The sequence below is a fragment of the Stegodyphus dumicola genome, chromosome 5, assembly GCF_044657685.1.
Source record: "Stegodyphus dumicola isolate Sdum_Otavi_A_Nest chromosome 5, ASM4465768v1".
NCBI lineage: Eukaryota > Metazoa > Arthropoda > Arachnida > Araneae > Eresidae > Stegodyphus > Stegodyphus dumicola.
The window spans coordinates 230842681-230857381 of record NC_140772.1 but is presented as its reverse complement, the minus strand read 5'-3'; the positions used below and the strand labels follow the sequence as shown (position 1 = coordinate 230857381).

General features: G+C 33.0%; 1 protein-coding gene across 1 annotated transcript in view; it reads left to right on the top strand.

The window, feature by feature from the left end:
* The window catches only part of LOC118186287 (transcription factor SOX-9-like), a 28264-nt gene extending 15292 nt beyond the window's left edge, over nucleotides 1-12972 (top strand). Inside the window, exons 3-4 of the mRNA XM_035356375.2 lie at nucleotides 2928-3064; nucleotides 7693-12972. Coding sequence (XP_035212266.1) covers nucleotides 2928-3064; nucleotides 7693-7931 — 376 coding nt within the window. The 3' untranslated portion in view covers nucleotides 7932-12972. The remainder of the gene's footprint in view (nucleotides 1-2927; nucleotides 3065-7692) is intronic.
* Nucleotides 12973-14701: the final 1729 nt, after the last annotated feature.

Sequence of the window (14701 nt, the reverse complement as noted above, 5' to 3'; positions counted from 1 at the left end):
AATCGCCAAATCCTGGTGGTGAAGAATCAACATCCACCATCTGTTAGTTCGTGCGCCACTGTAAAGTCATTACGACTTTTTATATGCAGGATACATGAACAATGAGCAATGCCCTTGCCGGGATTCAAACCTGGACAATCTCGAATAGGCGTCGAGTGTGCATACGCCGTTACACTACGAAAGCATGCAGAAAAGAGGGATAAAATACCTTACAGTATAATGTTTTATTCAGACCCACTGTCTTGATTGTCCTTTTGATTGTCTTATGTACATTTAGCTATTTTCCATGTTACAATGACATTACTATTACATTTTGTTATTACTATTGAGCACTAACCACCAGAAATCAGTTTTTGTCTGTCCATCCTTCTGTTAATGTCTCTTGAAACAAGTTTCATTTTATAATAATTAAAAGTTACTCCCTCATTTTGTAACTGGAAGTTTTTTCTCACTCTGGTTAATGTTTTGAATTAATTATTCTAAGTTTAGTATTTCTTCGCTGGGGTTGCTCTAAAAGTGTTCAGTCGATCTCACATTGTCCTTATACTCCTTATATTCATGTATAACATTACCAAAACATTTTATTCAAAACTCTAAGAGAAGTAAAGGTCGTCTCTTAAAAGTTCTGTAAATGATGGATGATTTTTCATGCATTTAAAATATCTTCTTAAAAGATTTTTCCTCAGAATAATAATTTAGCAGTTCTGTATCTTTCCTTAAAACAGTTCGAAATGTTATCAAATTCCTTCTGTAATGAGTATGAATAGGTTACAAACAATAGAACTAAGAACAAAAAGACCGAAGTTATTGCCACTCTTGCCTCCCAGTATCTCGACGCCTCTAAAGGAAGAATTGCAATCGCGAAAATTTCGGGTATCATATTTCAATCGCTCTCGAAACCATTTGAACAATGGTTTTGCATGACATCTGTACGTACGGGCGGAAAGGCCTCTTTTTTGCAAAAAGGATTATAAAATGCATTTAAAATGGATTCAAAACAGATTTTTTTCCTTGACGTCTGTACGTTAACGTCCTGAGGATGTAGTAAGTAGGACTAATAACATCCCATACGTTGTCGATGGAAGCTATATAGGATGTGTTTAGGAGGTTAGTGGGATATCCGGGATGTCCTGAGGATGTAATAAGTAGGAGTTCAGATCTTGATAACATCCCGTACGCTGTCGTTGGGACTTAGTTAGGATGTCCTGAGGATATACTGAGATGTGACATTAAGCACTCGCGAGGATGTGTTTAGGAGGTTCGGGGAATACTGCGGGATGTCCTGAAGACGCGCGCTTATCCCGCAAACAATATCCTATCAGGATATCCTGAGGATGTTTTGTGCTATGTGGGTTGGTATGTATGTATCTCGCATGACTCAAAAACCAGTAGCCGTAGAACGTTGAAATTTTGTATATGCGACTTCGTTGCAATCAGTTGCAATCCTTTTTCGTTGCAATCAGTTGGATCACACACACATACACACATATATATATATATATACCCAGTCTGCTACCTGGCTTGGTGAGCTTAGTTGTTTATCCTTATATGTTGGTAAACTGTGCATGTTTGGCTTTAAAAGTGATTGAATTATGTGTTTTTTTATGTTCCGGTTAAGGTTTTTATGCATTTAGTTAATCTGCATGCAATATAGTTCTGGAATCATCAACAATTAAAAACATTTAAGCGGATAGTTAAGCCTAACGAACCGCCATTTGTTTATATTTGAAACTCAGTAGAATAGTGAATTCAGTTTCTGCACCTTTCATGTCTTTTTGCCGGGTGGGACCAAAAGTAAACGTTCAGTTTTGTGCGCCGAAAAATCTGCCTTCTTGCGCGATGTCGAATTGCTTGTTTTTGCTTAAAAACACTAATTTTAATCGTATTTTTTTTTAAAAAAATTTAACTGCATTTGGTGTTTTATGTCTTTCTGTATTTTATAATTTCTAGTGAAAGTGCTTTATGATTTTACGTGTTTTTGCTTTACTGCGAAGTGAGAACTGAATTAATTGAATGAGAAATCTATCTCTCATGAAATTCGAGGAAATAAGTTTAAATGAAGTGCAGCAAAGAATGTGTATAGTTTAATATTCCGTACAAGGAAGTCATGTTATGCCCACATGACTTCAGATTTTTATTTATGTATCAAAGAAAAATTTAATAAATAAGAGTTGGTTGATACTATTTATTCTCAAAATTTGTTCGACTTCGAAATTCTGTCCGAAAAGTTAGAAAATTTTCATAATTTCTTTGCTTTTAATTTAATTTAAACTAAGCTATTGCATGATTAATTAAACGCATTAGAATTAGTTGGAATAAATTATGTGAATTTTTTATATTTATCTGTCACTATGCATTACAAATAAAACCAACAACCGAACTTCAGCTACAAAACAAGTAATATAAAAAAAATAAAGTTAATTCCTACTTAGGTCAATAAAGAAAAATTAAAAACAAATTAAATAAAGATTTTTTAGTACAATTTTTTTAAATTAAACATTAAAAAAAATTTAATATGTGAAAAAACTGTATTAACATCAAGTGTCATCCACTACAAGTTTAAAACAATGCATTTGAACTTCAGTGAATGAATAAAAAGTATTATTAACGATTGAAAATTTGAACAAAATATAGCGAGAGTTTCATTTTTTCCTTTTGTATTTTTTTTCCCCTTTCCAACATGATTTTTACCCTTTCCCCTTGATTTTACTGTTTTTATTGTTTATTATATGTTTGCTAGATATTTAGTATGACAGATTTAAAATTTCGTCTTAAATATTCTTCATTAATTAAAAAAAAAAAAAAATCAGGCCCGTCAGCTGTTTTCTGATCGTGCTTGAGACAGTGTATAATTTGAGTTTTCGATCACTGCTTGTTTAATATGTTGTTATGTGATACTCATATGTGTACTGAAAACATATTTCCAGGTCGCTCAAATACAGCGATTCCGATTCCAATTCCGTGAAGACGGAACACGAAGGAGGTGCTCCTTCCAGCCCACCTACCCCTCCATCCAGTCCCCCTCTCGAAGAAGTCTCACCTCTCAACAGGAGACTGAAACCTGGTATGTTTCTTTGGTTTTAATATGTAATATTTCAGCAGTACATTTTAAATGCAGCAGAAGCTCAGCATGCGAATATTAAACGATGTTCCTATGACAGACAGATGAACACCGAAAATAGTTGAACAGTGTTTCTTGAATGATTGCACAGAGATCTGCATCTGTACAAAATAATTTCATATAAGAACTAAACTAAAAATTGCGAAACGCTCTCTGAAAATTAATAACCTCAGAGACATTTAACATCTCACCGTGTCATCATCAGGCTTCGGAGATGACACTGTTTCTCATATGCTACTTTTATGAAATGCCCAGTTGCGGTAAGACAGCTTCCCCGCAGGTTAGGGTCTTCAGAAAATGGCAAGGAAAGACAGGGTTGCCAGATTTGGTGCTAATCGCCCATTTAGCGACAAAATCGGCGATATGCCATAGACCAGGGGTTCTGTATCTCTCGTTCTACTGGGCCGATTGACGAAATCCAACTTGCGTTTTTCATAAGCACGACTTAGGATATGTATTAGCTTTATATATAGCATTGTTCTAATATAGGTATTTTGACACAAAATCTGACTTTTTCTGAAATGATATGCCAATTTTTTTTCCATATTTCGATTCTACGACTCGAATGATGCCAAACTGCCAAATTTTTTAAAAATCGTAGGAGTAGTTTTTAAAAAATCGGCTTTCAAAATTTTAGCTCCTCAGTGTTAATTGAATTTGACATATATTTATTATTAATATCTCTTACTTATTAAACTTACTTGATTCCTTCTTCCAGAATTCAAAATTTAGGCTTAGTCCAAATGCAATTCGAACATTTTTTATGATTTATTTTTTAAATTTATGATTTATTTTTAAATATTTTTTATAAATTTTTCGAAAAACATTTTGTATTATATCTTATAAAATTTTTAACATCAACTTAAATTAGTTGTATTTCTAGGCACGTCTGCAAAAAATTAGAGTTTTTTATTCAAAATTTTTTAAGGTATACATGAATTTACATGTTAGAGCGTTTTGAAATCTGGCATCTTTTATCTGAGCGATAATAACGCTAAGCGATAATACGCAGTGTGTTAAAATTATTTGAAAGTATGAACGATGACTTTTTCTCCGCTCGTCTGTAATGAAAAAAAAAAAAGAGGAAAATAGGTTGCTATAAATTAAGAAGTTTGCCAAGTGAATTATTCTTGGCGAAAACTGAAAATAATATGTCAAGATGAATTTCTGAATTTCTCCGTAAATTTCGCATCAAATTTTACAAAATTTAATATTTAGACATAATTTGAGTCGTAGAATCGCAATATAGAAAAAATGTGGCATATTATTTCAGAAAAAGTCCGATTTTGTGTCAAAATACCTATGTTAGAATGACGCTATATATAAATCTATATATATACTAAGTCGCGTTTTCGAGACATGAAAAACGCAATTTTAATTCTGTCAATTGGCCCAGTAGAACGGGAGATACAGAACTGTCCTTTTTTTTTTTTTTTTTTTTTTTTATTTTATCTTTCAGGTAACTATAATTTTTAATCAAACATTCTGTTTATAAAGTGTAGCTCAATGATTTTGCGGGCATGCCAGGATATGTCCTACCACAACGTGTGATACATGAAAAAGCGTATTTAGACATTTGATATATTTATAGATATCAAAATTTGTTCATTTATTTTTAATAATTTTCACTGACTTCTGTTTTTATAGATGTACAAAGAAAAATTCGTACCGTTTCAAAAAACGGAATTATGATATAAATATAATTTAAATTTGTATTTTGTTTAAAATTTTTTCCTTTTCGAATATTCGTTTCTCAAAGATTTTCTTAAAAGTTTTGTCGTATCCTTTATAAAACTTTTTACTGTGGGAAACTAATGATTCTCTAAGAGATAAAAAAATCTCTACATATCTCTTTATAATTAGCATTTTATATGTGCATCTTCAATTAACATTACTTTAACTTACTCTTTTTAGATAAATTGTAAATGCTGTTTTAAGTCTATTTGCAAATCATTTTATCTTCCGCTTAGTTACTGTTAACTTGTGTTTTTATGCGGTTCTTCCTTTCAGAATAGCCCACCAGCGGTCGAGCGGTAAAATCGCTGAACACTGGTAGTTCGGTCTGAGGTTCAAATCCCACGAACGGGCTGGCTGCATGGGCGTTTTCGTGGTTTTCACCGTGTGTAACGTGTATACGAGCCAGTTTCCCTTAGAAAGTCCTCAACGAAGGCATCCCTCCCCTTAGGCAGATAGCCCTAGTGTGCTTTGCCGTATTCTCAATACACCAAAAACACCACCTTTCAAAATAATATGCAACCTTCATGTAGTTCGGGAAAAGTTAGTCATAATAATTGATCCAATTTCAGATTACCTCAAATCATCAACCGCTAATTATATATTAAGTTGTTACATAATTCATGAAAAGAGAGATGTTCGACTTTTAGCTATCACATAAACATTGTGCTAATGTCACTGAGGAAGTGTCAGGAAATAGTTAGAATAAACAGCTTGTCGCTAGCATTGCTAATGCTATGAAGGATTATTCCGTTCTTGCATGCACGTGATGTTGGTTTGCTCTTGTCAAGCTCACCTAACGATCTTGACGGAGGACTTAAAGCAGCCACCTGTCTCCCAAGATGGTCCCAAAGATGCTCTATTGGATTTAGGTCTGGGGATTGAGCTGGCCATACCATCCGCTCCCTACCGTAACCCTTAAGATATTCTCAGCAACCCGAGCTCGGTGCGATCGCGCATTGTCGTCCATCAGAAGAAATCCAGGGCCAATAGCAGCGGCATGAGGGCGAACATACTGATCAAGAATCTTGTCTCGATATCTCACACCGGTCAAAGTTCCTCCATGGAACACATACAAGTCAGTATGACCACGGATAGAGATCCCAGCTCAGACCATTACCCCACCACCTCTGTAACTGTGTCTTTCCATGATGTGGGATTGGTTGTATCTGCTTTTTTTCTCCAGATCAGCTGACGGCCTGAATCACTTTCCAATGTGAACCTGGATTCATCTGTGAAGAGAACAGACGCCCGTTGTTTACTGATCCAGGAGACATTTTCTCTTGCCCAACATAAACGGGCACCTCTGTGTCCTCCTGGTCAAGGGGACACAAACAACTGATCGTCTTGCATACAGTTATGTACTGTGCAGGCGTCTGCGCACTGTAGTAGCTGAGATGTTTGTTCCTGTTGCCACTAAATGATCTGGCATGAGCTGAGGCACAGTAATGTGCTCTCTTTAGGGCCAAAAGAGCTAAATAATGGTCTCCCGCAGGTGTTGCAACTCTAGGTCGGCCTGGAACATTTCTTCTAGACACGGAATCCTCGGATTCAAACTGATTCCATAGTCGGTGGACCACACTACGAGAGACAATGAGACGTCTAGCAGCATCAGCTTGTGACATCCCCATTTCCATCTATCCGATCGCCCGCCACCTTAACGAATCGGGCAAATGACTTCTCCTGGACATTGATAGACTCTCATGGGTATAGTCCACGAAACTGTAATAACAATTGAAGATCAACACTCGTGAACAAAAATTACAATTTTTGCATTTTTTCTCCAACTCCTATATAAGTATTCACTTCTATAAAATAAAAGTGGTAGCTATTGTTTTTGCATATATTTTCTTAAATTTCATTACTGTCAGGCATATGAATTCTGAATTTAAATGTTACTGACATTTTTGTAATGATGAGCTTTGAGAAACATGCTGTTCCTTAACTTGCGGAGGGCAGTGTAAAATTCCTAAGAAAAATAAATAATGAGCTTCGCTTAGCTGTATTAAAATTACGCATCTTTAAACTATAGATGTTTTGGGTGAAAACATAATCTATTTAATAATTAGTTCAAGTCAAAATGCGATTTAACATTTCACATGTAAAAACGTTTGAATTTTTTATTTGAAATCATTGAAAATTTCACACCAGAATTAAGAAATATTAAAACAAGAGTAATCATAAAATAAAAAATAAATTAAAAATATTAAGCTTCAAAAGAAACATCCGAGCAAACGATTTAATTGTTCGAGCATTTTAATAATCTCTAAATTTTAGATTATTTATCATGGCTAGGAAACTCATACAGTGTGTTTGTTATACATTAGTAACAGAAAACACATATAATAACGTGATTTTATACTATCCTGAAAAGTTAAAACATCTTCGGAGCTCAAAAGGTTTTTGCATCGAATATCTTAACCCCAGCTTGAATCAGCATAGATATGTTGGTTTTCTTTTCTTATGACTTGCGAATATTTTAATGCAACTGCACACAATTCAAAGATTCTGTTGCAGATAACTGATCTGCTGAAGAACTTTCTTTGCTTGCAATAACATTAAAATACAAAACACGTAAAGCGATATGCATACATATCCATTCAAAGGAGTGGTTTGAATCTAAATATCTTTATATTATTTTGTCCTAGCAACAAGATTAATGCATACACTTTTAAAAGGGTTGCATTGTTATCAACACGCCTTTGTACATTTCGTTAACAAGTCAATAACAATCAAAAGTCTGTAACTTCTATTCTATTTTTATCCGCCTAATGTGAATCACGATAAGTATCTACTTTCATTCATGAAACTAATACCATTCTTTTGTTATTCACCAGATGGCAGTAGCTACGAGCAACCAATCGATTTCAGTTATGTGGATGTCGGCCAACTCACACGAGAAGCGATGGACAATTTGGATGAGTCTGAGCTTGACCAGTACCTCCCACCCTCCAGCATTAGGCAATACACTGGTCTTATGCCCCCTCTGGTGGACGATTTCGGAGGACCTTATCCAGTGAATACAGCCTCTTTCGTGAGCAGTACTGCAGGTGAAGAACATTGGACTTGCTTTTAAAGAACTATTACATGGAAAAAGAGGTTCATTCTTAGTGCCCTGGAGAAGAACTTTCAACAAAAAATAACAATTAGTAGCGGAAGTATCCGATGTCAGTTACGTTAGATTGAGAGTAATGCATCTAACAACAGTGGGAACCATACCGCTGGAATCCTTCTCTAGTAACGGTGCAAAAAATACGATTCATAGTCATACATTTTTCAGTCTGACGCGATAGGGAACCCACATAAAAATTTCGGTAGAAAAATAAGCTAATTAATTCTCTCTCATTATATCGGCAACAATGGCACGCAGTTTTTAATGATTTTCGTCTTTCTGATTAATGGTTGTAAAAGCTCGAGTTCCATCCAATATCTCACCGATATTCAATTTTAGTCGATTAAATGTGGCAAAATGTTGATCATAATTTATCAGAAACGCGAACAAACAAATAAACACACAAACTGACATTCTTCAATATATATAGTATATATACATATTAGATTTTGTAAAACAAAAATTTTTGATTAACAAATTCTAAAATTTCAAAGCGAGCAGTAGTAACACTTTTCGAAATAAAGCTTTTTTATCTTCGACGCGCGAGACTGTTGCCATTCGGAAAAATGAGCGCTTTCAGAGTTTTTAATTAATATTTCGGTTCATTAAAGTCACACAAAGTTGGGAATAGTCGAAATGGCTTCTCACGAATTTTTAGAATGGGGAATAATAATAATCTATTTAATCTTTGGCAATGCTATTTTTAGTTCGTCGTAAAACATAGAAATATTTTATTCACAAACTCTAGGATTTGAAAGGGAGCAGTGGCAACAACTTTCGAAATAAAGGAAGTTTTCATAGCTTGCGAGACTGTTGCCACTGCAAAAAATGAGGGCGAAAATTATCGTTTTTCCGAGTTTTTAATTAATATCTCTGATTTTTTTTTTTTTTTTTTTTTTTTTTTTTGAAAAACGTGGACGTCGACCTTTTCCAGGACCCAGAAAAGAATCGTAGAAAGTTTGGCGACGATAGCTACAGTAATGACTCAGTTATTAGAGGACAAACATAGAGACTTTCTTCTTTATATATATATAGATTACAAAAGAATTGGAAAGAAATCGGAACAATATTACAAGATATTAAAACTGGGGGACTGACTCTTTATTTTACTGTTTATGAAATTCAATACCTCAAGCGTTTTTTAGTCTTTTAGGGAAGAAACCCTGTTTTACGACTTTAGCTATTGCACACATCTCTCTGACTTTAGTTATTAATTTTTAATACGACGCAAAGTATACTTACATCTCTATGCTTATACTATAAGTATAAAAAGGAATATAAAAATAGGCTAAAAATTAGAATTAAAACCCTTCCTGGCATCTAAATTTATTATTAAATTGAAATAAAAGCAAGGAAATTCCTCTGTAATATAATATTTGTAACCGTGTATAAGAGGTTTAACACAATTTCAAAACAAATCCAATTAAAGGAAGAATTCATAGAAAAACAAACTCGAAAAATAACAATGCGAAAAGGAAAATATACAAAATTATATAAATAAAATTAATCTCCTTTTCATTGAAACTCCAATTCAAAACTTATGAAGGGAAAATTAATTAAAGCTTCATAGAGTCGATTAATATGTTTCTTTCTCCTGGTTCATTTGAGATCAAAAGCCATAAAAAGATTTCATCAAATTTTTATTAAATACTTTAAAATTCATATAAAACCGAAAACTCGAATCTCAAATGTACCAGAATTTTCCCTACACATTTTCGAAACACTTTGAAAATAAGAATGTAACATAACATTGTGCCCAAATGACAATGAAAAAAAAAATACATTATGTACATTGGGAAAAAAAGGGGGGTCTAAAACCAATATATGCTTATCTGAAATTCAGAAGCAAGTATAAATAAAGAGCAAAACTAACAGTCATTTAAACAAAACTAAAAAATTGGGAGGTCCCCGATTATGCTAAACTCAACTTTTAATACCACGAAAACGAAAAACTGTACACAGAGATTTCTATAAATAATAAAAGTTAAATCTCAGCCTTAAACAGCTAAAAACCTATTTGAAATTTGAAACAATAATTGAAAAAACCGAAACTTACTGAAATCTTATCAGGATCTTCTATGAGTAATCTAACTGAATTCTAAAGATGACCAAACTCTGTTCTTGCTAAAGAAAGTACAATTCAAACTGCTCTGGAGAAGCCGAAATTTTGTAGTTCTTGGAAAAAGTATGCGATAAGTTTCAAAGTGTCCAATAGCAGAACTAAGTATTTTAAGTTTGTTCTATGCTTATACTTATATATCTATAACTCTACACTAGTATGAAAAATTGCTCGTGGGAAAAATTGCAAAAATTATAAGGCTTAAAATCACTAATAACTTTCACTTTCTTCTGAAGAACGAAAAGCGATTTAACGGTCATAGAAATGGAATTTCATTGTATACAAAATGTCAAATTTCAGCATTTTTACTAACAGTAACCGTAGTCAGGGATTCTAAAATTAAGGTTTTTATCGTAAAAAATTGTCTTAAAATTGCTTTTAAAAAATTTGTTTTCGAAAACTAAATTCTGCTTACTCAGCCTTCTGATCAAAAATTCCCAGTAGTTCTTCTGAAAAGCAGTTTGTTTTAACACTTCCTGTAACATCGCCGGTCAACCTCTACGAATCATATATGATCTTTTTTTTTTTTTTTTTTTTTGTACAACTTTATATAGACTGTGAGTGGCAACAGTAGAAACGAAAATAGTCGTAGAATGATGTTGTTTAAAAAAGAACGTGTTTAAAAAGTGAATAATAAATTGTTCTCTTTTAAATAAAGTAGCGTAAAATTATTCTTAAACAAAAAAATAACTTAAATAATGTAGCGGTTACTACATCATTAAAACGTTATTTTTTCGTGTAGCAACCGCTACAAGTCCATTAGAATCTAGCAGGTGGTGTTTAAGCGCAGTGCAGACTACGCTTGCCTCGTTCTTTGCTCATGGTCTTAGTAACTTAGAGGCTTTAAGCTCTATCTTAACTCGCGTTCTAGGTTGTTGCGAAATTGCTTTGCTAATTGCAACTTGTTCAAAGAAAGTGTCGGCAATGAGAAAGGAAATGTAAGTAAGAACCACATTTAATACATGGTTAAGTCAAAACGCTTGAAATCTGTTGAATATTATGTAATTTTTTTTTCTCTTTAAATTAAACTTTGCAATTCGAATTATAATAAGTATTAAACTGGCAAATCTTAAACTAAAGTCGAAGTCGCTTTCGAAATTCAATAAACTTAAAAGTACTAAGGCGAAACAACATCTCTCACGACGTATTAAGAAAAACATTCATATTCAGTTTCTTAGAATTAAAAAAAAAAAAATTATTCACAAGTAATTTCTTTGGGTTCTAGGTTAAATACTACTGTGTAATTTAAAGATTGAAATTTATTTCTGAAGCTACAAATTTTCAAGCTACTTAAAATCAGTAACGCAACAATCGTGAGTGTGTCGTAGATTTAGTCAAGATCTCACTTGAAAACTGTCTTGCAGATTTCTTTGCTCCTGACGAAGAGGTACCTGTATTTGCTTGTCCTCGAAATCGAATAAAATCTATAAAGCAACAATCGAGCTTGGCGTAGATTTAGTCAAGATTTCAATCGATATCAAGGGTAAACAGGTACAGGCCCTTCTTCGTCAGGAGCAAAGAAATCTGCTAGACCAACGATTCTCAACTGGTTGGTACGCAAAGAAACAAAGTATTTTTAACTATTAAATTCAGAAATCTCGTGAAGAAAAAGAACAATTGACATAAATTTCCTGTGATCGAACTCTTAACTGAAAATTTCAAAAATAACACACTTGCTAACGTTTGGCTGAATCGAAGAAAACATTTGAAGGTATTTCAAATCAAGCCATTAAATTTTTATTGCCTTTTTACACAACCTATTTGTGTAAACAAGAATTTTCTTCCATGTTAACTTTGAAAAATAAATACCAAAGAATATTAAAAGTGGATCCTAATTTACGGTTAAAACTACAGTAAGTGAAATAAAAACAGACACAAAGAAATTGATCTCTCTTAAATGGGCCCAAATTTCACATTAAATTTTAGAATCAAAGTATAACTTAAATTTTGAAAATTAAAATGGTCACCAATTTTTAATCTAACATTTTTTTTATGTGCGCATATTTAATATAAATAACTAACAGGTTTGTTCAATTGGCAATATATATATATTTTTTAAATATTTATATTGAGAAATTGAAACATAATCATTGTAAAATGTAAGGGTGGTTCTAAAGTTTTCAATTTTTGTTTAGATGATACAAGTTAGTCAAAAGGTTGAGAACCGACTATTATCCACGGATTAAGATAGATCCACAGATTATCCACTTGCAAACAGTCTTGCAGATTTCGTTACTCCTGATGAAGAGGGACCTTACTTGGTTGCCCTCGAAATTCATCGAGATTTTGATTAAATCTACGCCAAACTAAGATTGTTGCGTTACTAATTTTATGTTTCCCTCGACGTGCTTCTCTTTTCATTTCACTTCGAAATTATTTCGAAACGTATGGCTAAGGATAGGCAAACGGAAGAAGGAATTTGAATGATCTCTGTAGATGAAGGTAACGTAAAATCGTCATCCTGCATTCCTTTAAATTTAAATTACTACGTTAGTGCAATATTATATATTTTAAAGGCTTACGTTTTGTAGATATGTTTTAATATTTTGATTACATTATGCGTCCGCAAATATTGCGATAAAAATTTGATATTAATAACATTCGAAATATTTAAAATAATTAATCCATGGGATAAATGTAATTTCCCAGCGATAAAGAGCCTGTCGGCATTTTTTTCATTCTAAATATTTGTCAGAAAAGAAAAAAAAGGTATGACGAATAGCTTCTCCAGACACTGAATACGAACCTCGATTTAATCATGCTACAGAACACTGGTGCAATTTTTTTTTTTAAACTGTGAAATCTGATTATATCATCTCAGGGTTCGCAACAGCTGTGCTGTGATTGGAACCCTGAGCGAAACGAACGTTTGTCACATGGACAGTTTAACTCGTCCTCGTGGAGCAAAGGTCGTCCTTTAATTCATATGTCGATGCCAATTTTTTTTCTACAGTTTTATGGTACTTTATAAGTAGCAAATATTTTGTATTTTTATTTACTGTTTCTGAAAGCCTGGTGCTCACGAAACATAATAAAATATTTAGATAAAAAAGGTCTTGTTTATTTATCTGTGAACAATACTTGTGATTTCAGCAATCAAAAAATTGCAAGAGTTTTGAGGTTATGAAATATATCAGTTATCACATTTAGATATACATGAATATTTCTTAGCGTTCCTTTGATTTACATATACATATCCAAAATCTGATGAAGATACATGACCTCCTTGTACGGAATATTGAATTATACGCAGTTTTGCTGCATTTCATTTAACCTTATTTCCTCGAATTTCATTAGAGATCTTTCTCAATTAATTAGTTCAATTCTCACTTAGGGGCAACGCAAAAATACATAAAAACCTTAAAATATCTTTATTAAAAATTGAAAAATGTTGAAATATATAAAACAACAAATACACTTAAAACAAATTAAAAAATTATACAATTAAAATTAGAGTTTCTACGCAAAAGCAAGCAATTCGGCCAGCAGGCAAGAAGCAAGATTTTTCGGCACACAAAACTGAAAGTTTGCTTTTGGTCTCACTCGGGAAAAAGATACTGGAGGTGCAGAAACTGACTTAATTCACTCTTCTGCTAGGTTTCAAATGTAAACAAATATGACTGCTATAGTAACAAAATTAGGCTTAGCCGCGCTTAACAACTTTTAAATGGCTAATAATTCTACAACTGTTGCGGGCAGATTAACTAAAGGCATAAAAACCTTAACCGGAAGATAAGAATAACATAATTCAATCATATTTAAAGCAAAAAATAAGCAATTTATCAGCATATAAAGATTAAATAAAAGCTCATGGAGATGAGTAACAGAGTGGATATATACGTATATTTATATTTGTGCGGCCGATTGCAACGAAAAAGAGGTGCTACATGTTATAGCAGTCTTATATACAAAATTTCAACGTTCTGAGGCTACTGGTTTTTGAAATATGCGAAATACATACATACGCACGTACGTACATAGGTCACAAAAAATTCTCTTCTGAATCCATTTTAAATCCTTTGGTACTTTTCCATTTCGCCGGCGCAAATCTTGCCAAGCAGACTTAGTTAGCGACAGCATACAGTATACACAAAAAAAAGTTTAGTTCTAAGAATTTTTTATTTTGAAGTCATAAACATGATTTAAAATTTTGTAAAAAGCAATAAATAAAGACAATAAATTTGTAAAAAGACATTAATTTAAGAATTTACTATGCTTTCATGGTTCAACATCCTGATTCGCCGGTTCGTATCACGTGACCCCAAGTGATCTCATCTTACGTAAACTACGCTACAAAAATATAATTCTCTCTAATATCTACATTAATTTCAAGTTAAATCTTAATTTGGAATACAGTTCAAATGCAAGAATTATTTCAATTCGTACGAATAGCTTACTCAGAAATTATGTAAAACCGCAGTGCTTTACTTCGCTAGTGCATTCTCATCAGAATCGATGAATTTAACCCTTAATTTTGCCTTTCCTATATTTTCGCCTTCGGGTGAGCGGCGTGATTGCAACCTAATTGACTTAAATACCGCGATTGGTCTTAGGGTATAAAATTTAATTATCTTTGTAAATACTCGTATTCTATGTAATTGTATGCCCGTATTGA